The 26,787-nt window shown below is 35.3% G+C and overlaps 1 protein-coding gene across 1 annotated transcript; it reads right to left on the bottom strand.

Moving 5' to 3' along the window:
* On the bottom strand, nucleotides 1-26,608 carry LOC140157852 (uncharacterized). Its single transcript, XM_072181100.1, has 4 exons — nucleotides 26,412-26,608; nucleotides 10,299-10,437; nucleotides 8,640-8,776; nucleotides 1-826 (listed from the first exon to the last, which is right to left on the bottom strand). The coding sequence occupies exons 1-4, from the start codon at nucleotides 26,606-26,608 to the stop codon at nucleotides 1-3; spliced, it is 1,299 nt and encodes a 432-aa protein (XP_072037201.1).
* Nucleotides 26,609-26,787: the final 179 nt, after the last annotated feature.

Genomic DNA, 26,787 nt, shown 5'->3' with positions numbered 1-26,787 from the left:
TTAAACATTGCCATTGCTATGTCCATTAATCTGACGCCAGTTCTTTTCATCAACAATTTCATAATTCAGTTTCTTATAATGGCACACGTTATTACGTCTATGGCAGCAAATTTCTGTATGCAAGTTCTCTATAACTGGTTTGGGAGGGGGTAAGCCTGCTAGCTCAGCTATTTGGTTGTTATACTCCCATTGAAATTGCCCAAAAACATGTGCGTATCTACGGGGCCAACCCACGTCAAGGCGTCTCTGTAAATCAGATTTGTTATCCACTTCAATCTCCTCCTTGCTTGGGAGTTTGAATGATCCTTCAAGTATAGCTATAATTAATCTTGCCTGCAGGCTAAATTGTGGGAAGGGCAGAATGCGGATGGGTATACCAATAAAAGAGAGGCTTGGAAATTCTGCGTGGATCAGATGTTTATACAACGGGGATACTATCTGGTCCTCACTTACTGTCACCCGACATTCTTTGGTTAGAAATGGGAAACTGTACTCATATCCCGTACATAACATAACAGTGTCTGCTTCGCAACTCTGTCCATCTGTGAATACCACCATGTTACCACTGAGGTAATCTATGGCTGGTACTTGTATAACATTCGTAGGAAACTCACTTGGCAGAATTTCTCCCCAATGGCTCAGGTACACCATCTTGGCATGTGGATGCATGTCCTGTACAATGTCCTGTCCCGAGGAACCGGCTCCTAGACATACTACGGTCGAATCTTTGAAATCCTCCGGTTTACGGTAGTTGTGACTGTGGAGGATGGTGCCGGTAAAAGTGTCTTGACCTTTCAGCTTTGGTATTTTGGGGACAGAGTAATGCCTGCAATTTATCAAAGATGTCAATAATTAGTGATATAATGTTTTTAAAAGCCATCATATAAATTGATGAAGTATTGAAGGTCTTTGATAAAGAGATAAAGAGTGTTCAAAAAAGCTTGCACTTGACAATGTTTGATATTTTTTTCTGTTTTAATCAAATATATGATTAAATATATTAACATAATACTAGAATCACGCAGTTCGTAATTAAAGTGGCCTCTACATATAGTTGTATAAATAACAAAGGTTTGTAAACACAAATAATATGCAAATCATCTCATTATTATTCCTAAATGTGCAAATAACATGACCAAAGACTATACAGCACATCAGGGCACCATATGCTATCACAATACCAAGTTAAAAGTTGATCGGTTAATGCGTTTAAGCTACAGAGTGGATTAATGAAAATGTTGGCAAAATACTCAAATCAACTCATTAATATTAATAAATATGCAAATAACATGACACAAAACTATACAGCACATCAGGTCAAAATATCCAACCACCAAACCAAGTTTGAAGTTGATCGGTTATTGCGTTTAAGCTACGGAGGGGTTTATTGAAAATGTAGGCAAAATATGCAAATCAACTCATTAAATATTAATAAATGTGCAAATTACATGAGACAAAACTATACAGCACACCAGGCTACCATATCCAACCACCAAATCAAGTTTGAAGTTGATCGGTTATTGCGTTTAAGCTGCAGAGTGGATTAATGAAAATGTAGGCAAAATATTCAGAGCAGCTCATTAATATTCATAAATATGCAAATAACATGACACAAAACTTTAAAAAGTTCAAAATATGCTCCAATCTCTTCAAAAATGGCCTCAATTTGTTCGTCCTTGAAAAACATTCCAAATTAAGAATAGCTTGCCATATCTTGGATGTTTCGTCACCTAGGTACCAGGGTAAAAGAACATTAATTAAACATCCAAAACAGTGCAGATATTATTTCAATGAAAACAATTTAAGACCATTTTGGTTAAAAACAGATAATTTTTAGTTTTCGACATTTTGGCCTTTCACTTTTTGGCTTATAACTCAAAAACCGTACATTACAGATATGGCCAACTATTTTTTTTTCTGAATCCTTGTGACTTGAGAAATACTTTGGTATAGTGTTTAAAGATGATTGGATTAATTTTGAAATTTGACCCCTGTATGACCTTTTCTCGCCAAACACTACCTTTCCCCCAATTATATTTTAGTATACTTTTGAATGGTGTTCAGGGGACATCTCTGAAATGCATAGCAGTGAAAAAAATATGTTGTAATTAATGGTGAATCAAACCCCACTTTGAATGGACTTTGAATGGAAAGAGAGGAGACCTCAGCATCATGACTAGCTATAGAGAGATCACTCTGATGTATTAATGAAAGTATACAACAGGATATTGCTGATGAGAATCAGAGAGCATATACAGCCTGTCTCAAAAAAAATTGTGCAAGTGAAAAGCGCCCTCTTTGGCGATTAGACAATACCGTTGTGACATGATGCTTACTTCAACTTAAGGGCGTAGTCTTAGCTCTCAAATACCGTTTGTCCTGTTCAATTTGCTTTGTTTTAATCTCGAGATATGTTTAGGTAACAACGAAAGGGTAAAATCACGATTGTGCCACTTTTACCAGGGAAGACGGCTATACATGTAAATCAATGATAGCTGATGTTGATGCGTCTAATGCACTCCCCCTTCGGGTCTCGTGCACCCGGCTCGTGCATTAGACGCATCAACAATTCAGCGCGTGTGAATTATTTTGTCTAATTTCTCTCCCAACAAGTAATACGCGTTCATTAACCTATAAGCGTGCAATATTTATTTGTCTTTTAATATGTCTTGAGTGACAAAGAGAACTGTATTTACCATGATAAAATCATTGACATGCACTTGTATTTAATTCTACAGCAGAATGTGAAATATTTACTTATCTTTTAATATGTTTTAAGTGGAAAAAAGAATCATTTAATACCTGTATCATGATACCACAGTAAAAACAGTAAAAACAAATTTGTATTGTTGTGTAATTGATGCATTCTTTTGATTTCACGAAGGAACTCTTGATAAACTTGATGCTATCATTGATTTACATGTACATCCCTCTACCCTAGTAAAAGTGGCACAAATGTGATTTTCCCCTTTCGTTGTTAACTAAACATATCTCGAGATTAAAACAAGCAAATTGAACAGAACAAACGGTATTTGAGAGCTAAGACTATGCCCTTGACGTTCATAATGACGGTCATAACGGTATTTTCTAATTGCTAAAGAGGGCGCTTTTCACTTGCACAATTTTTTTGAGACAGGCTGTAGAACCAATAACAAGAAAAAACCAGGCCAGATTCCACACGGCAAATCCACATCCTTAGACGAATCGCTGATATACTTCCAGAGCCCATAGTGCTATAAACTTCCACTCACCATCACATTTGGCTATTCCAATTGAAATTCACACTCCCCCTGTGGAAGAATTGGGAAATATCTTCCACAGGGGGAGTATGTTTTTCAAATGTAACTGGTCAGGGATAATTATTTTGAAATCCATGCTCCCTCTGTGTTATGGTTTTACCAATATCTTCAGCAAACTGGAGTGAGTATTTTAAATGGAAGTTACCCAGTTGTGTATTCTATTTAAAACTCATACTCCCTCCGCGAAAGAATTTAGCTAAATCTTCCTCTTCTGGCCATGCGTTTTAAACTGGGTATACCAATAGGGTGGAGCAGTACTTATGTGCGAGATTTTTTGTGCTCATTATTATTATTTTTAATTCAAGAGTGTCAGCTACCTAGACAAATTACCTATCAATTTAAAGCTTTTGATGAGACCTTTGTATTGATACCATAACATTTTATGTAGCATTTACCATTCTCAAGTTTGATTTAAGTGAAAATTTGACAGGGTGGAGCCGAGGATTGATATGGAGGATTGATATGTAAATTTCACTAAAAATTTCAAAAAAATTGGGGTATATTGATATATTTGCTTCTTTTAATTGGTTTTATGTTGTAAAGACTTAAGAACAATTATTTAGAAACTAAAAAAGTTAACTCTGTCCTAAAATTTAGTGAATTTCTAGTGCAAATCACTTGATTACAGAAAATGCCTTAAATTGCACTGTTTGTGTGTAAATCCCCATTCGGAATGCCTCAAATGAGTGTTTCAAATATGTTCGCACACAGTGAAACCTGTAGCAGGTATCACAATAAAAGTATACATTTGTTTAAAGCTCTTGAGCCAAGGAACTCAAATATGATGTTCTTTTCAGCATAGGGTATAATATGTAAATATATCTCACTGAAGATAGAACATTTTTTATGGAAAATGTTGCTATTCAACTTCCACTACCTCCGTAACCAATCTTCCTACTGGGAAACTAAAATAATTTTTGGATTCCCTGTTTAATTTCCTGTCAGGAAATGTATACTTTTCTTGTATTTATGGGTTTAGTTAACAAACAATTATATTTGTATCAAAAAACGTGCATTTTCAAAGAGGAAAACAGTTGGAAATTTTGAGTACCGAAAAATCTACCAATTCAAAACACATGGCCTTCTTCTTTCCTTCCCCTTTGCCAAAAACAGTAGGATGAATATATTGATTGCGTCGCTGTACATATGGCTTTAATTAGAAGGTACTTTGTGACAGGCTAAACTCTAAATTGTGTGTAGTTGTCTTGATGCTAAGTACAGTTAGCAGCCTGCACAACCGATTCTTTTGTTTGGCAAGGCTCACTCAGTCATTTAATGAGGCAATACAAACGATCGAATTTGGTGTTGAAATGAGCTAAATTTTTAGTTACACCTTTTCGATGTAAAATTAATTTTCTCGGCCACATGAAATGTAATCATTTTCATTTTTCAGTAAATGTCAGAAAAAATTGTAGTGCTTGATACTGTATTTTTTTCAAATTCTAGTGTTAAACTTAGGCGTGAAATTTAGTCATTTAGTGTAAGATTTTCGATTTTGATAGGCTTAAACTCTGTCCGCGAGCCTTTTTTGGATCAACCTTTTAGCTTTTCAAAGTAAGATAGTTCGCTAATGAAGGATTTTTCCCAACTTTCTAACGCACATCACCGTGAGCGATATATCATAGTTTTGTCAGAATTTGCGTTTTCATTTCACTATTTTAACTGCCGGCTGACCATTTTTCAAAATCAACGAGTGAAATCTAAGGCTAATACTAGCATTGTGGATCGATATCCCTGGGTTTAATAGGAATACCGGCATGGCTACAGTGTTGCTAGAACTTCAATATAGCAAAGAAATTCCCAGGCCTATAGCGCTCCTACTGATCATGTTTAACCAGAACACTCAATTGGGGATTTGGGCTACCAAATCGCTGGTCGGGCAATTTGCTTTCAATGGAAAATTGACCTGGATAAACAACAAAGGAAATATCGACTATTTCTGTTGGTTGCTCTCGAGATAAAAGTACTGAGTTAGACATTTCCGAGTATGAAGGGAAAAAGGGTAAAATAAAAACGGACATTCTAACAAAACTATAATATATAGACCCACACGATGTGCTTTACAGAGGTGGGAAATATCTTTCTTTAGCAAACTATATTAGTTTGAGACGCTAAAAATGAATTCCGTAAAAAGCTCGCGTGCGAACTGAAGGCCTATAAAATCAAAATATCACACTAAAAGACACAATTTGATGCTTAATTTTAACACCAGGATTTGTAAAAAAATGTATATCCAAGCACCAAGTTTTTAACTGACATTACTAAAAAAAAAAAAATATTGCTTTATATTTGACCGAGAAAATTAATTTCATAGCAAAAAGGTGTATCTCTGAATTGTGCTGATTTTAACATGTATCGATCGACTTTCAGCGCGACTAAGCATTTCTAAAGAATCGGTTGTCCAGGCTGCTAACTGAGTACCGGTACTTTGAATAAACCTGTGTACATAGAGTGCCTATATTTAGGTATGAGAGGCAAACCTTAGTTAACACGTTTGCTAGTCAGCCAAATTCGCCTAGACCGGGGCCCAAACACAATACATATTTACATAGAAATTTAAAAGAACAGATTGGACAGGCTCGTCAAGGAAACCTACATAAATAAGTTTTCAATACTTCACTTGACCAAAATATGTGATGCGATCAAGCAAAATCAGTCGGAACTCGGGAATATTGATTTTAAGATATAGCTAAACAAAGGTAATGGTTCCTTTTGTTTCCTCCTGTTTTGGAAACTCTGTTATTGGTAATATCTTTGGAATTGGTTGTTCAATTTTAATGGGGTTTTCTGCAAAATGCAGCTTTGTAACTGCGTTTTACTATCCTACAAGACACTGAAAATTTAATATTTCCGAGTTCCGACTGATTTTGCTTGATCGCATCACATATATGATTTTTTATGGTGATAAGACAATCGCACATGGAATTTTAGAGGGATTTTGATAGCATTTCCATTAACAAAAACTGCTATCATCATGAGACTAAGATCTAGAAACACCGAAATGCTGTTTTGGGGAAAGCAGGTGCGTAGCCACAACTCAGATCAGCAGGATTGATCCGACCAATGGGACCAAGTTTTAAAATGGGTAAAAAGCCAGAAAGGAAAGATTTTTTAAATTATGGCCTCTTTTTACGTTTTGAAACATTTTTTTTGTAGATTGTATCAAAACAAATGTTGTCACCACAATTCACACTTATTATAGGTTACACACATAACTATTTCCAGTTTGTTTGTACATTATATCTGCTTTGAACATTAATAATAAACCATGAACATGAGTCTGAACAGGTAACACGTCTTAACTTTCAGCCTTATCAATAATATGTTGGTTCTTTTTGTGTTGAACAACCCTAGTGAGAACCTTTTGTTAGAGTTGTTATCAATGTCTGAACAAGGGACTTTTCCCATGACTCTTGATTTACAGTAAAGTGAATTTATTTTGAAACAAAATTTTAACTCGAATTTTATATACTCCATGAATGTGTTCAAGTTTTGTGTGAAAATTGCTCAAAATTATGTTAGCTTCCTACTCTTTGATATTTATTCTGGGTCGAAGTTGTAAAAACTTGTAACGCAACTTAATCAAATCAAATATGTATGGTATGATATGGTGCGGGCCCAATATTTTCAAGCAAAATAATTTACAGGGTGTTCATTTTTGGGCAATGGGCAGGTTGAATTTACTGGCTGGGTAAAATAATTTACTGATGGCACGTTTTTGTTGTTGAAGTAATTATAATGAAAAAAAATATCTAAAATATTTTCCAACAAAATTGTACAGACTAATAGAGTAAAAAAGTACACTTTAATTCGGCCTTCGTTTTGAAGAAAAAAAACCACCACAATTCTTAGGGGCAAAATCTTCTCAGACACCCCTTTCATCTTTATTTCATAGATTGGTGATCCAACCAAACAAAAATTTATGGCTACGCGTCTGTAAAAGTCAATCTTTGACAAGATGTTACTTTGCTACGGAAAGTGCTATGACAAAAAAAAAGGTTTTAAGTTTTGGCTTTCTTTACTCAAGGGCTTCAATTTGATATATAAAATGATGCAGTTTAATGGTAAATTTGAATTCACCTAGCATACCTACTATATGGCAATATAATCCAATTAAACAGCCATAGGTGTCAATTGTCTTTTGGAAAAAGGCTCGTTATTGGTAAAAGTAATATCTTGACTATTTATATTGCACTAACACATAATTGTCCATAAAATACACACGCATAGTTTGTGCTTCCATTAATACAGGGTGAGTCAAAAAAAGTGCAATAGAGAAAAGAATCCATTTTTATTTAAGAACCGATTCGAACCTTTTAGGTTTTAAAACATTTTATAAATGATATATCCATTAGTGACTTTGTGTGAAAAAACCAAGGAATTAGCATTTACCCTTTTTTTATGAAACATTTTATAGCGATACCCAATTTTAATATTTGTCCAAGAAACATTTAAAATTTGAATGTCAGCCCACTCTGTGTAAGGTAGATTTGGAACAACTGCTATTTTCTTAATCTCATTAGCATTGAAATAAAATTGAGCACCCAGATTGTTATTTTCCTTGGTCTTGTTTAAGGAAAAGAAACATTATTTGTTGTTATTTTCATTTTACCTTTACTTTAAAGATGTTTATTCAATCAAAAACATACATTTTCAAATGTCGAAATGAAATGTGTGCAAATTGAAGTGGAGTGAATTATAAAATATCCAGTAAGTTGGACACATTGGTATTTAAAAAAACTGGAGTTGAAGTCGAGTGAGGTATGAAGGACTTAAAGTAATGTTAGAAAGTTTGTTTGAACAAAAAAAATGAAATAACGCAAAAATCAACCTTATTTAAGTTAAAGTCAGTTTCAGAGCTGGTGCCTTTATCGTGCATTGTGTGCTCTCATTCAAAATACATGGTACCTCGTGGACAAATAATGAAATTGGGTATCGTAGCAAAAGGACTCATAAAAATTAAACGGTAGATGAGATTCACTTCATTTTTCACAACGTATTGAGTGTGGCGTATTGAGTGTGGCATTTATAAAAACTTTCTAATTGTAAAGTCCAACGTGGTTCTTACATAAATATCGATTCTTTGCTCTATTGCATTTTTTTTACTTACCCTGTACTTAGGGTTGGTAGCGCCTAGGGCAAGAAACAAAATTGGCGCCCTCCCCCACCCCCATCCACCCCCACCCGAGAATCTTAGAGGCGGTGTCTTTTAATAACAAGACATTATGAAATTGCAATCATGCTCATGCATGCCAAATGGTAGGTTAAAATTTTTTAAGTGAGGCCGATTTGGCGCCTCCTTAGTGGTAGCGCCTGGGGCATGTTGCTGTAATGTCTTACCCATTGCAGACTATAACAGCATCAAAGAGGCTAGTCTGGCTTCCGTTTACTTTGTCAGTCAAGTCTCTTACAGTCACCTCCCATAGCGTCTTCTCCCCATTGGTGACAGGCTTTACACATTCAACTACAGTTTCGAACTGAAAATAAACAGGTAAAATGATGATAAATGATTGTTTGACCTGATCAAGCAAATTGAGGGCAATGTTGTGAAACAAAAGTACATTTTGTGCATTAAGGGGGTACTACAGCCCTTGATAAATGTATGTCTATATTTGCATTTTTCTCAAAAACTAATAACACACTGGTAACAAAAGTTATGTATATTATAGGTTCAAGGAATCCAATTACTACACTGGAATTTCAGTGACCTAAGACTAGCGGTTCGTTATTTATTATAAGAAATAAGGTACCGCTAGGATGTACCTCATTTCCTATCATATATACTGAACCGCTTAATTGTCGTAAGTCACTGAAATTTCAGTGTAGTAATTGGAATCCTTGCCCCAATAATATACATAACTTTTGTTACCAGTATATTATTATTTTTTGATAAAAATGCCAAAATATTCACAAATATCATTGACGCATATCTTGGTCAATTCTTGTTCGTTTTTCACGAACAGGGTGTCAAATGAGAAAGTAAAGTCTAATTAACAAAATGTATATTTCAGAATAATCCAATTTATATCTCAATTTCCAATTTTATAATATCATAACTTAACGAACTCAATATCTTCGATTAGAAATGTCCGATTTCATTGGGGAAAACGGCGTTGTGGAGCAAAATATCTCTGTATTTAAGATATGTAAAACACTCAAAATTGTTAACCTGCCCAAAAATGTCCCTTTTTGATATACCACGTCACATATACTTTTTTAATGTGGATAACAAATTTACTTTCAAACTCAAAAATTTTCAATCCAAATCCGAAACTTTTCTTGGAATGACTTTCCTGAATTTCTCATTCTGTACTTGTAAGAAAGTAACTAGCCAATATTATGTCAAATATCAGTAGCTTGCATACCAGAACTATCATGGTAATCAAACTCTTGAGGCAACTCAATTGCAAGTTGCTCTAGCTAGCTGTGACTTTGGCAACACGTGAATGATGGTAGTACCTTGAGCAATCAACGTTTGACCACCATAGATTAGAATTTAATTTCAACTACAAAAATGTCTCAGTAAGATCAGTTGGTCAGATCAAAAACAAATCACACTCAAAAGTAAAACAATATATGTAACTTAACAAAAAGTCTATGAAATATGCTGCGAATTGCAGTAAATTCATAGTTAAATAGTTCTCCCCTCCTTATTATTCTAGTTTCTTTCACTAATAAATAATAATTTTTTGGTTAATTAATTAATTAATTAATTAATTAATTAATTAATTAACAACATAATTGGCTTCAACATATTACTTTTTAAGTTGCTTACTTCAATGTTGAACGCGTATTTACAGCGTTAGTGACAGCGAGTATCGCGGAAAAATTTTACGCTTGACATTATTGTAGAATACGCCTGCCCCATTATTGCAGACTAATGGGCTCTCATGTGACTCGTTTGGACAAATCACAGTCATTGAGTCATTAAGTAATTATTTAATTTGGTTAATATTAATCAATCAATATTTGTTAACAACATAATTGACTTCAACATACCTTGATGTATTGTAATAGATTGAATTGTGCAACATATTTTTCCAGATAGCCTAACACATCCTTGTGGGTCACAAATGATGGAAGAGAAGGATCAAATGGAAAATCTGGAAAAGCCATCACTTCTTTGGATTGATTAGTCCTGAATAAAATTAAAAAAGAAACAGTCAAGTTAGTATTAAAAGTATTGAAGAGGTAACATATTGATTGACAGGCGGTTACCGGCGGTCGAACCTCATTCCATTGTTTAGAACAATAGAATTATAGAAACCGGTTCCAACTGGACGGAACCGCCCGGAAGCGGTGGTTGACCGCAGAGTTTTGATTACACCACTTATTCACCTAGGCAATTATCATAGACCCAGCAAACACAAAAACGTTTTAAAAACGTTTTAAATAAGTTATATTTTGGCTTTTGGTTTAGGTAAAAACGTTTTAATAACATTAAAATGTCGGGTTATATAAAGGTCATGATAACGTTTTAAAACGTTTTGTATGAAAACACACTACAATAATATTTTTACATGTTTTCAAAAAATGTTATTGTAAACTATTTTTGCAAACATTTTTGCCAAATATTGTGTCAATACATAAATAACAAATGTTTGAACCCAGCAAACACAGAAATGTTCTTAAAATATTTTTTCAAAACCTTTTAATAACATTTAAATGTCGGGTTATATAAAGGTCATGAAAACGTTTTTAAAACGTTATTGAAAATATTTTGTGCAAAATATTTTTTTCAACCCCAAAATAACATTCTGTTTAGAATTTTTTGTATCAAGTTTTCAAGAATGTTTTTGGAATGTTATTAAAACGTTTTTATACCCTTTATATAACCCGAAACGTTTTCTGTAAAACATTTTTGTTTGCTGAGCAGTAGATTATCAAAAAATGTTTTTTAAGGTTATGCAAACGTTTTATACTCTTAATATACCCTTTATATAACACGACATTTAAACGTTTTCTGACAACCTTTTATAACCTTTTGCGAATGATGTCGAAAACGTTTTGTGTTTGCTGGGGACCAGGTTTTTTTATTCAATATTTGACAAAGTAGCGATAAATGTGAAAAATCATGAGTCAAATGTTGCTAAATATTGTCAGACCCAACAACTTCCATTTGACAAACCAGTACCTTTGCTCCCATGATGCAGTCATGTCTACAGTAGAATTCATCTCGACCTTTGCAGGACTTAAACCCCATTAAAAGCTATTAAACCAAGATAACACTCATTGAAGCAGCTCAACTGATTAAATCAGATCTTCTCTGGTTGTGCACAAGTGTCTGTTTTCAATGTGCGACATCGCAATAAAGCTGGTATTATAGCTTCAGTTGGGAAACCGATTATAAAGGAAACGAAAGGAAACAATGGTATGTGTATCTTTGTTCACGAAATGAGACAAAGACCTGCTTTTTGTTAACCAGCATTCTTCAAAATGAGCAACATAATGATTGTTGACTTAACACGGTTTGGAAATAATTTCTTCATATTTTTGGTGTTATCTGTCGTTTACATATCCTTCCTAAAACACAAAAGTGCGACCTCTCCAAACATCTAAATTAGCTAAAAATTTAGGACATGTTACAAAACTATATTTTCTAGAACCTATTTAGAATAGTTTAAATGTAGCTTTTACCGGGTTTTTTGTGGCATCCTTCTGAAGTGAGCGGTCCGATACCAATATTTTCGGTCAAATCTCCATTCAATTAACACGGGGAGTTGGCTAGCTATGCCTTGCCCTCACTCATATTTTACAAAAGTGCGACCATTTCTGAACATCTAACCTAGCTGTAATTTTAGGTCATGTTAGAGAAATATATTTGCTAGAAGTTTTAGAGAATAAATAAAATATTGGCTGGTTATTTTTCACACAGTGATGTTAACTAGGCAAGTGTCCATTCTTCCAACATGCATCATTTGTATAGGTCACGCGTCAATGGTGAGAGCACTGTGTATTGTGTATAGGAAAACGGACAGTAACTGCAGTATGCAAAGCCGACCTATTTTCCATCCAATTGGAAAAAAAAAGGAAAAGTAAAGACCGGCCGTAGGTTGGGATTGAATTGTTTTGAGATTTGGCAATAATAACATCAATTAAATTCTCATTACTGGCTGCAATAAAATGTACAGTAAAATATCAAAGGCCTCGGCTGCGCCTCGGTGAGTGGACTTGAGCGGTTGGTGGGTGGAGTAGACCAATATCTGTGGGTAGACAGTAATACTGCATAGTGGTCCTACTTGTTGGTGACAGGGAAGTGCTGGTTGGTGACTTATCATGCTTATGTAGCTTACCTAGTAATAATGTAGCTTGCCTTCGGCAAGCTCTGTATTAGAAGTGGGATTAATTTTTACAGAATGGTCTAACCAGGCGGGGATTGGCCTTACATTTTCTGTACTAGTCATTTGCTTGGGTTTATTTTACTCAGGGATCACTGGATCTTCTAAGGTACTGCGATGGCTGCGCCTCGGTGAGTGGACTTGAGCGGTTGGTGGGTGGGGTAGACCAATATCTGTGGGTAGACAGTAATACTGCATAGTGGTCCTACTTGTTTATAACAGGGAAGTGCTGGTTCGCCGTCGCAAATAATAAAGGAGACAAGTAGAAACTAAGTGATCCCGCCTGGGAATCGAACCCAGGACCTCAAATTTATGAGACCTTTGCCTTAACCACTTGGCCACGGGAGCTTCATGATTAGGCTGGTTGAAATTCGAACCCATAAGCGGTCACTTAAAAATATCTCCTCCCAGCAAAAACAATCAACCAGCCTAATCATGAAGCTTACGTAGCCAAGTGGTTAAGGCCTAGGTTGAGGTCCTAGGTTCGTGTCCCAGGTGGGATCCCCTTTTTCTACTTGTCTCCTTTACTATTTGCGACGGCAAACCAAACAACTTTTGGAGATATTTCCAGTACAATTTTGTCTGTGACACTGATTGAAGGAAGTCAGAGTACATTGTGTGTTTGATACATTACATATATGGTCAATTCCAGCGAAAGCGGGACAAAATTCTCTCTATGTTAACTTTCCACTTTAAAATGTCATTAATAAAATAAATCACGTTATTGATGGAGCATATCATGTCACGTCCAATGTGCTCTCTTTGTGCATATAGGCCTTTACTAGCAAGTCATACCAGGGGACAAGTTATGATAGCTTAAATGAATTGGCGTTACCCACGAATTCAAAGATAAAGCACCATATATGTCATTGAATGTCCTTCAATCAAAATGAAATTATTACCGTTAGAAAGACGTTTGCATGATCTCTCATCATATGTAAAACGATTGAATTCCACCAAAGTTTGTGGACTCTAGAGGCCATTAAGTCAATTTGGCTAATAATTTTGTTACCCGCGTATCAAAAATAAAATGATCGTTCTGAAAAATGTTAAGTGAATATGCCATAAATGACTATATCATGAAACGAAGTTTCGTTCTATTATTCCGAGGTCCAAGTGATTATTTTATGCAAATACGTTTTACCCATAAAATTCCATAAAATCAAATTTGACGTTACCCACGTATCAACTGTTACCCACGAGTCCAGCAAATATAATTGCCATAACTTAAATTAACATTTAATAACTTTGGACACTGAATTTAGTTTGACAAGCGCTTAAAATTGTAAATCGTAAAAATACGTTCACCGCTTTAAAAAGAATCTACGACGGTTTAAACTTTTGTTACCCACGAATCCCGAATAGATGCTAACCTTGAAAAATAAGGAGATTGTTTATTTTAAGTTTAAATCAGCACATATTCAAGCCATGGGTATGCTATAATTTTGACAGTACTTACAGTTTATACACCTAAGAAACGCAAACCCCAAACGGTACTATAGTACTTATAGCTTTACCCACGAATTCGGCGTTACCCACGAATCCAAGGATTTACTCGTAAATTATATGTTTCTTATGCATCTTAGCATTTTGAAAACATGCGAAATAGGTTCCAAAACAGTCCTCTTTAATAGCGTCCTCTTGAAGGTATACTGAAGCTGTATCATGAAGTTTTGATTGATTATCTTAAATTACCATTTTTTGGGTAAATGCAATTGGTTAGAGAAACGGGAATCATTGAAACACAATGGAGGAATAACCGCATGGTGGTTTCCAACCTTCTGTAATATTTTCTATTTTGCCGCTTACCAATACATACCTTCAAATATGTGTTACCCACGAACATTTTGGTTACCCACGAATCCCTACTTAAATTATAGTTAACAATGTATTGATAGTGTTTTAGTTCATAGGAACTGTCAAACACGAGTTAATAGAATATTGCTGCATGAAAATATGGAATGATTTTATTAAAACTATAATATAAAACTGTTTGCTCTGTCTATTTGAATTTGGCAACTTCATTATTCTCAAAATTTTTATACTCAAAATGCCATAATGATCCATTCTAAATATTCCATGTAGTCTGTATTTTGATTAAAATTCATTTTAGTGCCATTGCAGCCTGAATTATTGACTTACGGAAAAGTATTTTTTTTTTTTATTTAAAAAAATTAATAGGAATTGCTATTTTCCAGACGCTGTTACCCACGAATCCATCCGAGATCCTCATCCTGCGACGAGATACAAAATCTAACTTTATATTTATATGAAGCATTTATTCTAATCTTTCGAAATAATACAGTAATGTTAAATGACAGCCACTTTGGAAAGAGTTCGAAGAATTGACACAATCTTAACTGTACACCTGGTTCTTTCTTAAAATTTGTAATAACCAAAATATTTCTTTGTAGATATATGTAATAAAATTCTATTTTACGTTCAAAGTCTTCACCGATTTCTAGTGTATATGAGTCACACATAAAATATTGATAGATATTAAAGAAAGTGAAATTTTATGGCGTACAACAGGTGAAAAATGCTTGAATTCGTGGGTAACATGCATATGCGCATTTAACACTTTATTTGGTCTAGCAAGAAAAGTTATTTTTCAATCCGATGGCACTTCCACCTGATGATTCACTAGACATGATCGTCTCATTTGATAAGTCTAGAATTGAAAAGGAAAACATTTTCAAAATGGCCCCCAGAGAGAATTTTGGCCCGCTTTGGCTGGAATTGACCATATATATATATATATATCGAGAGACCAGTGAAAGATCAGCACAAGGTGGAGAGACCGGGTACAAATTGCAGAGTATCTAATACATGTAGTTACTTTCAGATGTTATTCAATCCATGCAGTTAGTGAACTTGAACTTTTGAAGTTTCTCTTGCTGGGGTAAATCATTAACACTTACGTAAAATTAATTGCCTTCCATGAGAATTATGGTACAATATGACAAATTCATTTTCAAATCCTAAGTAGTATTCAAATATTAGTTACTAAATTGAAACGTCATGCAGTACATGCACACAGTACATGCCAATTCGTCGGTCGCAACACGTAATGGCGTAGAGTGATTTTTTCCCAAATTTTCTGTTTTACATATTGACGTAAGGTTTAGAGCTAGCTATATATCCTATAATTGTTATTCTTTTTTAACTATTAAAGATACAGTTTACTATTTTAACTTTAAATTTCAAGTTTAAAAGAAATCAAAATAATTCACAAATGAGAGACCACAGTGGAGGAGTATCGACTCCGTTTAGGTATCTTTCAAACACATTTTTCTCGAGAACGTATTTTGTCCTTAACGTACGCCACTATGTGTTGCGACAGACGAATTGACCATTTTGAGCTAGATATTTTGGTAATTCCCGAAAGGCTAGGCGAATTTAGCGCAAATAAAACGTAAAAATAAACCTCGTGGTGAAAAGATAGCAAAAAATATACAAAAGGCGGATAATGTTAATGCATGTTAAGCACGAGGCAAAAAAACAACTTTTCTAGACATAATGACACGGAAGAAAGTGATTGTAAACATGTGTTTTTAATCGCTCAACAAAATATAGTTCAGGTTGAAATCGCTCAAGGACAGTGTAGTGCAAGGTAAATTAACATTGACGAACATAATGTGATCATCCATCTCAAACCGCTCGTAAAGTCGGCAAATTGTATTTCGAGTTTTAAAACATTATTTCAAAATGAGCATAAACGTTGTATTCATATTTACCTAATGTTTGTCCTACATGTATCTCATTTTAGTGTCAGTCAAACGCCAATCTTTAATCCTATTGTTGAAGAGGATAATAAGCTTATACTTTAATGTATATGGTCGAATCCAACCAAAAGTGTCCACGGGCCAAAAATAAAAGTCCGAAATAAAAATGTCTCCACAATTTTTTCCTTTTGCCCATTGATTGATGACATATTGGCCTTATAGGAACCAAAAGTGCCATTACTAATCTTGAAAAATAAATCCAGGACGTGTGATAGTAAATGTGATATCAAAACCCAATGTTACCTACGAATACCACTAGGATGCTTTCACTATCGCAATACTAATCAACCTAAAACAAATGGAATATTCCCATTAACGCTTTTTTCGTGTAATGTAGACCACAGGGTGTCAGGAAAATGCTAGCTCAACCAGAAAATATTTGTTTTTATTTTTATAACGCGATCAATATGATCTTAGTCAATTTATGCTAGTTTATTTTTGAAAATGAAGTTTAGGTCAGTTTCTGTATTTTATTTATCAAATGAGTATGAATCAATTTACACATTGTATAAGAACGAGTAGGATATATGTTTTCAAGAATATTAGGAATTATACGCATACACCTAACGCTTTATAGAATGAAAAGGTGAAGAAACCCGGGTATTCGTAGGTAACATGAGCGATTTAACAATATCTATATTGAGTTTAGAGGTTTAAATTTTGCTATTATGGTAATGAATTAATAAAATGGTAGTTTTAGATCTCTTTCAGATGGTACGTCCAAATGAATAAATGCAATTACCTTAGATCAAACATTTTTTGATGCTTTTAGCAAGATTTTGACTACTTCATTTTGATATACAAGTAGTTAATCAGCAATTTTACATAATAAATAATTGTTGAATGAATTCTTTTATGTTTTTTAATAGTGTCCTGGGGTACCGCTTAAAGTTTTGACAATTAATTTCCATAGGTAGGGACACTTCATTACACATGTCATGTATTATGCTGTATTCGTAAGTAACATTTCAGTATGTGTAGGTAAGAATTAGACTTTTGGTGGATATCGCAATCAAAACTTCATTTTATAAAGCACTTTGAATGTATTATTTTCTTTATGTGCGTTTATTGATACTTTAGACCCTATCATGTATTAATAATGTCGGTTCACAGCGGTTGAAAGAGGATTGAAGTAAGAAACAAAGGCACTAAAGTGACTTTAATTTGCTTAATTGCACACAAATCGCTTAAAACCGTTATTGCAGACTTGTGAAGTCCATCTTGGAGTCAGTTACGTCTCGTGGCCTTTCGTTTGAGGGCAACTACAATTAGCTTTATACCAGGGTCCATCACTGTGTTGTCTAGATCATGAGACAATGAGAACAGTCGTTTTTTCCATGGTATTCGTAGGTAACCTTAGCGAAAACGTCAAAAGTTACCTTCGAATAAATCAATTTGGACACAAATTACTCAGAAACCAGAAGGTCGGTAAACATTTAAAATGAAGCACACATGACAGTTGACAAATCCAAGTATTTATCCCTTCTAATCTTCTTTGAATCTAATTTTTCTTTCAAATGAGCAGACCGTCGTCTATTTCAGTACATATTTTTCAACAATTAAGCCGTATTCAGTTTTGCATGGTGGGCATGTATGTGAATTCGCAACTTTCATTGACATATGATTTGATAGCAAACATACAGGCCTTCGTTATGTACCAATATGGGCATTGGCATGAATGGCGGTGTTTCACAATACTGTCATGATGTCATATTGTATTCGTAGGTAACATTCGGTTACCGAAATTTACCTACGAATACTTGCTTTTATTGTTGACATCTCAGAAATATTTAAACGCAGGCTATTGAAACTTGGTAGAAATAAAGAGTGTATTACCCTGCACCTATTGCTTAACTATTGTTTACTATTCTCTCACTTTGTGGAAATGACACAGCTTTTAACATGTATTCGGAGGTAATGCATATTTTTTACCAAACCTACCTTTGTGGCATTTAGAATTTCTGGCAGCTAAACACAATAATAAAGATGTCCGAATGCAATGCATTTCAGTATTGGACATATCAAAGCTTGTATCAATTGCGCATTTATTAGTGATTTCCATTTTTAAAGATATATCTAGTGCTATGAAAAATTGTATTCGTAGGTAATGTAAAAAATACCACTCAAAAAATTATCACAAAAATTCATAATTATGTACAAATATGTGAAAAATTGAGCAGGCAATCTTTGAATACACACCTTTCAGGAAATCAATTTAGATTCAATCCAATGACTTCTTTTCATAACTGATTTAGATGTTTTTAAAAATACCTTAAGAAATATTGTGAAAAAATGGGTAAAAATAGCATGTTTTGGGGTCTCTGTGTCTAAGTTTTTCACAGAAGGGGTCTTATTATATATGGCGCGAAGCGTATGATCAAGGCGAATAAACACAATACAAAAACGAATGCCAATTGATTAATACTTTTAAGTTATGGCTCTGAACATGCCGTGTACACTTTTCGTTGGATTCGACCATATAGTTAGTAAATAGCTCTAGTCTTTGTTTGCTTTGGCCAAATCCTGTTCAAGTGGTGGGTTAACTAACAATCAACATTGAGAGGACATTCCTGAACCTCGTTGACTTGGGGATGATTTGAAGTGACCGCCAATTATGACAATTTGACATGTAATACCAGCGATGTGGAAACAGAGAAACAATGTAGCACCAAAATGTGCCCTTTTACTGAAGGAGCAAAGTTGAACAAGCCATAACTCCGCTTCTGGATATTGTTTGAAGTCAAATGACATATCATTGTAAAGCTTATGATATATATTTTCTAAACACGGAAGAAAACAACATTTACCAGGGGTCGACTTTACGAGCGTTTCGACGTGGACGGTCACATATTACTATTACTACGTTTTCAAAAAGTATAAAATTGAAAGAGCAGTTATATCCATTGTAATTTACTTTGTATTATGGTATTTATAATAATATTCTTTGAACATGATGAATATAGTTTTGTTATGTTTTGCTCTAAGATTACTTGTTTCCTCTTGATGATTTATGCGCTTACTTCTTGATATAGTATGTATTTAGGGAACGTGCCTCCTCTGCCGGCCTCGCAACCCACCCCACCCCCTCCCAAAAGCCGTAATATGACCTTTAAACAGACTCGTACCTTCCAAATTGAAAATATATGGAACTTCCACTTTCTCTTCTTTAAAAGAAAATCAAATGAGTTAAGTACAAAATCGAACCCGTGACCTTTATCTTACAAAGCATATGTCTGTCCACAAGAGCCAGCCAATTTGACCTTCACGGTATAGTATAGTTACACTAAAGTGCTCTAGAATTAAAGCAATAATGTGTGATTTGCATAAAGAATAGATTCATATTTCAATGTAAATTTGCACTGATAGCTACTGATCACATTGTCCCCTTTTAATTTCAAGCCAAACAAATAAATGAGGTAAAATGAAGATAGATGCTATTTCATTCCAGCGCCTACAATGCGTGTATCAGCTCTCTGCATTATCATGAATATTGGCGTAGTTTTACACGGCTAGGACAAACAAACAAGACGTGAGACGAACTTCGATATGCAAACAGATTTAAGGGGTAAGGGTAGCAGTGTAGTAATTTTGTCCATAAATTCAAAATTTAGTTTAGCCTATAAAATTTTCAAATGCATCTTTGTTTGGCCAAAATTGTGGTAAGTGGCTTGTTTCAACACAAACCCAATCACTTGATGCATAACTAATCAGTTTGTGTTCCAAACTTTAAAAAAAATTGTTTTTTGGAATATACCAAAATGTCTTAGGGGAACTTTTATTTCTTGCAAACCCTGAATTACAATAAAATCTCAGTTTTATTCTTTATTTACATATATACATACATAATCAACTTTAATAGGGCGCCTTTCCAACTTGATCAAAGCGCCGTAAAAACAAAGAAAAAAAAGAGTCAATACGATGGATAAAAATGAGACTTCAAAACTTTCTTGAAACTAGGCAGTGTGCATGCCTCCCTGATGGTTCTTGGGAGGCTGTTCCAGAGTGTGGGTGCCGAAACATAAAACGATTTATCACCAATGCGATTTTTCCCGACATGAGCAGTGAGAAGAGTAGTATCAGAAGATGAACGTGTCATGGGTCCTGTAGCAGGTTTGACTTTATGAGTGAGAAAGTTTGTGAGATAAACTGGTGCATTACCCTGAAGACATTTAAAAACATACATGCATATCTTGAATTTGATGCGCTCCAGTATGGGCAGCCAATGTAGAGTGTCCAGGAGAGGTGATGGGCTATCACGTCTGTCAGCACAGAAAATAAGTTTAGCGGCTTTGTTTAGGAGAGATTGTAAACGGTCCAGGTCCTTTGATTTGGCTCCATACAGGAGTGCGTTGCCATAGTCCAGGCGCGAGAGAATACAGTTAGCAACCTGGACAACCGATTCTTTAGAAATGCTTAGTCGCGCTAAAAGTCGATCGATACATGTTAAAATCAGCACAATTCAGAGATACACCTTTTTGCTATAAAATTAATTTTCTCGGTCAAATATAAAGCAATTTTTTTTCTTCAGTAATGTCAGTTAAAAACTTGGTGCTTGGATATACATTTTTTTACAAATCCTGGTGTTAAAATTAAGCATCAAATTGTGTCTTTTAGTGTGATATTTTTGATTTTTATAGGCCTTCGCCCGCGAGCTTTTTACGGAATTCATTTTTTAGCGTCTCAAACTAATATAATTTGCTAAAGAAAGATATTTCCCACCTCTGTAAAGCACATCGTGTGGGTCTATATATTATAGTTTTGTCAGAATTTCCGTTTTTGTTTTACCCTTTTTCCCTTCATGCTCCGAACATGTCTAACTCAGTACTTTTATCTCGAGAGCAACCAGCAGAAATAGTCGATATTTCCTTTGTTGTTTATCCAGGTCAATTTTCCATTGAAAGCAAATTGCCCGACCAGCGATTTGGTAGCCCAAATCCCCAATTGAGTGTTCTGGTAAAACATGATCAGTAGGAGCGCTATAGGCCTGGGAATTTCTTTGCAATATTGAAGTTCTAGCAACACTGTAGCCATGCCGGTATTCCTATTAAACCCAGGGATATCGATCCACAATGCTAGTATTAGCCTTAGATTTCACTCGTTGATTTTGAAAAATGGTCAGCCGGCAGTAAAAATGGTGAAATGAAAACGCAAATTCTGACAAAACTATGATATATCGCTCACGGTGATGTGCGTTAGAAAGTTGGGGAAAATCCTTCATTAGCGAACTATCTTACTTTGAAAAGCTAAAAGGTTGATCCAAAAAAAGGCTCGCGGTCAGAGTTTAAGCCTATCAAAATCGAAAATCTTACACTAAATGACTAAATTTCACGCCTAAGTTTAACACTAGAATTTGAAAAAAAATACAGTATCAAGCACTACAATTTTTCCTGACATTTACTGAAAAAATGAAAATGATTGCTTTTCATTTGGCCGAGAAAATTAATTTTACATCGAAAAGGTGTAACTAAAAATTTAGCTCATTTCAACACCAAATTCGATCGTTTGTATTGCCTCATTAAATGACTGAGTGAGCCTTGCATAACAAAAGAATCGGTTGTCCAGGATGCTAACTGAATAAGACAGCGAACGACATGATGTTTTGTGTCCTGATTAAGATATTTAGCGATGCGACGGCTGTTCCGTAAGTGAAAGTTGACAGAAGAAATAAGACTGTTGATGTGCTTAGTCATGGCCATATGATCGTCGAAAATCATCCCCAGATTGCGCACGGAAGTGCTGGGTTTAATCCGTTCATTACCAACTTTGAGTTCAACAGGAGAGAGTTTGTTCAGTCCTTGGGTGGTTCCAGAAATGAAAAATTCAGTTTTACTGTGATTGAGTGTTAATTTATTCACAGTCATCCAATTGCTGAGTTCGGTGATACACAGTTCAAGTTTTGAAAGAGCAGTATGACATGCCTCTGGTATTCTAGGGTCGAAAGAAATATACAATTGAGTGTCATCAGCATAAACATGGAAACTAAGTCCATACTTACGTATGATATTACCAACAGGAGATGTGTATAAAATAAAACCCAACGGGCCCAGTACAGAGCCCTGAGGGACCTCAGTGTCCAGTTTATGCATATGAGAGTAATTCTGAACTTGGTACACTCGACTCTCTAAATAGGATCTCATCCATTGGAGAACCTTACCAGAAATCCCAAAATTGCTTTCAAAATGTTGCAATAACAAAACATGATCAATAGTATCGAATGCTGCAGACATTTACCTTTTAAAGGTTTAAACATACATACATACACATTTTATTTATTTCCATCATATCAAAATACATGCCAGCAAATTTAACAAAACAGCAAAATAGAATTTAAAAAAGATGGCGGAGATGTAACACAAGGCAAGAGCCTGAATTGAGCGTTACACCACCTTAAAAGAAATATTATAGGCTAATTAATTTAGAATATAAACAGCTTAACAAATCTAATAATAACATCTGAATATTAAACTTTTGAACAATTCTGGCTATGGAGAGTTGTTAAACTTGAAACATATTATGTCAACTGCATTATTTGGACAAATCAATGGGAACATTTTAGCTGCTAGGCACACATGTCGACAACCTTAAAATCAACAACATCAGCATAACCTATATGTGACCAGCTCCAACAAAACCCGGAACAAGTCGCAAGGCATGTTTTTGAGTTATATGCCTTTAGAGATGATATTCGCATAAAATATTCAAATTTTAGAATTCTTAATTTCATGGTATTTGACCTTTAGACTGAGTGGACATTCAAATCCTTGAAAGTACTTATTAAAAAGAGGTTTATTTAATCAATAATTGACAGTTGAACTATGATAATCTGTGTGAAGCTGGAAACTAATTAGCCGATTTCTTAGAATAGCAATTTGGCGGTATCATTTACAAAACTATCCATATCTTGAAAAGTATTGGTGCTGTGCATATAATTTTGGTATCATTTTGAACCTTGGAGAGTTGCCTGATTTGAAACATATGTGTCAATTGTATTATTTGCATAATTTGGCGTAGGATGGGAAAAATCTTCATACGTAAATGGCACATAATTATAGACAAATCAAATACAAGCTTTCACATATCACCAGCTGCTGCCATACTCAGCAGTCATAAAACGTTTTGGACATTATTCGCAAAAATTTAGAAAATGTTGCCAGAAAAAGTTTAAATATCGGGTCATATAAAGGGTATAAAGCATTTTCATAACATTCAAAAACATTTTTTTGAAAACTTACTGCAAATATTCTAACGCAATGTTATTTAAGTGTTGACAAAATATTTGCAAAAAACATATTTGCAAAAAATATATTACAATAACATTTTGAATATTTTGTTGTAGTGTGTTTTCATACAAAACGTTTTAAAACGTTTTTATGACCTTAACCCGATAATTAATGTTATTAAAATGTTTTTACTAAAACCGAAACCCAAAAATATGGGTTAAAGAGGAATTTCGTTCATCCATGAAATCTGCTTTTCACTGCAACAAACTTTCGTGCTAACATATTACATGCTTCTACTTGTGCAATTAATGGGTAATTACCAACTTTCTGTAGCTATTTATAACATATCTGCTTACGAAACTGGCACTTGCACTATATTAGTGGAAGAAGGGCCCAACTCCAGCCCGTATTAAGACCTGTACCGTTGGCATGGAAACATCACATATAATTTCGAATGTATGTAATATTGTATGTTCATGTATTAAAGGTCCCCTGAAGATGAAAACTTTCTGCCTATAAAACTTTTCCAAATATTAAGTTTTTCTTAATATCTCAAAAACAGTTTTGGTGTAGTTGGGCACTCAGGTATTCAATTAGAGACTGTACAATAATTATGAGCTACGGGGGAGAGTAAAATGGGAGAGTATCAAAATAAAATTTATTGTCAAGTTATGAACTATTTCAATATTTAACCAAAAACACAGACCCAAGTGAACGTGCTTTCCCAAACACTGCTCGGTAGAATTTTCTCTAACCAAAAGCAAAATGAACTCAATTCCATTTTCTATTAAAGAAGGGGACTCCAAACTTTAAAATGCCCTTAATGTACTTACATTTACCCCCAACATGCCTCATATAGATCTAAAATGACCATATATAGCTACTTTATTAACAAAGAGAACATAACTCTTTAAAACAATCAAATCATATTATTGAAGACAGAATTAAAAAGACTAGTTTGCGTCTGACATCAGGGCAAAGACGCGTCGTGATTGGTTGCCAACCTGCGCAGTACGGCATTTTGGTCTGGTTGACAGGACGTCATACGCAAACTAGTCTGTTTAATTCGGTCTTCAATTATACCTGTTTCATAATCATTGCCTTGAAATTTCATAGGAATTAAAACTAACCTTGTGGAAGTATGGACAAAATTGCTCCTTCTATGCCCCTAACAAATGGTCAAAATTACCTCTTGGACCCACATCTTAATTATAAAAGTGGCTATACCAACAAATCTACCCACATGATTTGAGTTAGTATCAAATAAACCTTGATGTTAATTTTTAATATCCATCAACCCTGATGTTTATTTAGTAGTGTCTAAACAAAAAACACCAGCTCATCCTTTCCGTGTGTGAGTGAAGGAATAAATTAAAAAACTAGAGCACTTTGGAGGGGGTGCGCCGCTTAATCCTTAACGCCGCTAGTCCGACTACACAAATTCCCTATAGGGGTGCGTTAGTCCGAAAATAAAAAACACTGCGCTAGTCCGGAAAAAAGCATGCGCTTGTCCGAAAATTAAAACCACTGCAACAGTCCGACACGCCCCTAGTCCGAATCTGAAAACACTTTTTCAGTCCGACACGCCACTAGTCCGAATCTGAAATACACTGCGCTAGTCCGAATGTGAACAGCACTTCTTCAGTCCGACACTGCACTGTCGATGTCCGAAACTGAAAACCATAGCGCTATAGTCCGAATATCGGACTAGCGCAGTGTTTCCCAAATTCAGATTCGGACTAGTGCAGTGTTTTTCAAATTCGGACTAGCGCAATGGTTTTCAGTTTCGGACTAGCTCAGTGTTCTTTAGATTCGGACTAGCGCAGTGTCAGACTGAAGGAGTGTTTTCCAGATTCTGACCAGCGCAGTGGTGTTCAGTTTCGGAATGGCGCAGTGTTTTTCATTTTCGGACTAGCGACGTGTCGGACTGGCAGAGTGTAGAGTGTACCCCATTCGAATTCAGACCCTGACTAGTAGATCAGTGTACAATTTTACCACATCTCCTATGATGTGACATACACCCTTATCTGATTTTAAAGCTAATTCTAGATCTATCCATATATTAAATGAAGAAGAAAATATGGGTTCATGGGCACGTGTTAATTGGAGGGGTGTGCGCAGGGCTATTTTACTAAGATGGAGGACTTGTTTTGTGACAAATGTCAAGCGTATCGAGCGAGGGAATAGGCCGTTACTCCGACACGGCGCTAGTCCGACACTCCGCTAGACCGACACGCCGCTGCATCAGTCCGCTAGCCCAAAAATAAAAACACTGCGCTAGTCCGAAATTGAAAACCACTGCGCTAGTCCGAAATAAAAAAAAACATTGCGCTAGTCCAAATTTGAAAAAAATCTGCGGTAGTCCGAATCTGTGAACCAATGCGCTAGTCTGAATTTTTCGTTTTCGGACTGACGCACCCTAAGTATAGGGAATTTGTGTAGTCGGACTAGCGGCATATCGGACTAGAGGCGTGTCGGACTAGCGGCGTGTCGGACTGAGCGGTGCACCCCTCGAACGCAGCGAGCGGAGCAAGGCCCCTAACGGGTCAGGTCCAGTGGCACGACTTATAGGCCATGATTGGATCCAGGGGCAGAACCCCCCCCCCCCGAAGCTACTTGATTTTAGCTGTTTTAAATACATTCCGAAGCGTCTCATGACCCTTATTTTTATATGTTTTTTACCCGAGGGTTCGCGCCCTTTCGCCCCCCGCCCCCCTTAATACGCGCCTGAAATGTAAGTACATGACGTCTACAACCTTCACCACTTACTTGAGATTTTTATACATGCTGGAATGAATAGGGAATCCATATTGATCTTTGCCAGTCTCTTCAGTATAAACCCAAGTACCTCCAATCTGGTCACTTTTTTCAAACACAATTGGTTCAAATGAGCCAGGCTCGGCTGACAGGTATCGAGCAGCACATAGTCCTGCAGCACCAGCTCCTATTACTGCTACCCGCTGCATTGTGAAATGCAAAGTCTGAAACAGAATATGAATGACAAAACAGAGGCTTTTCAGCATTTAAAAAGAAAATTAACTAATTTCACATTTCAGCTATACCAATATTTTTGAAGTAGAATACTTACCTGTGTATATAAAGGCTCGAGTTCGTCTAGTCCAAAACGAGAAATGAGGAGAAACCG

Source organism: Amphiura filiformis, chromosome 7, assembly GCF_039555335.1.
Source record: "Amphiura filiformis chromosome 7, Afil_fr2py, whole genome shotgun sequence".
NCBI classification, from domain to species: Eukaryota; Metazoa; Echinodermata; class Ophiuroidea; order Amphilepidida; family Amphiuridae; genus Amphiura; species Amphiura filiformis.
This window is presented reverse-complemented; position numbering and strand designations above follow the sequence as displayed.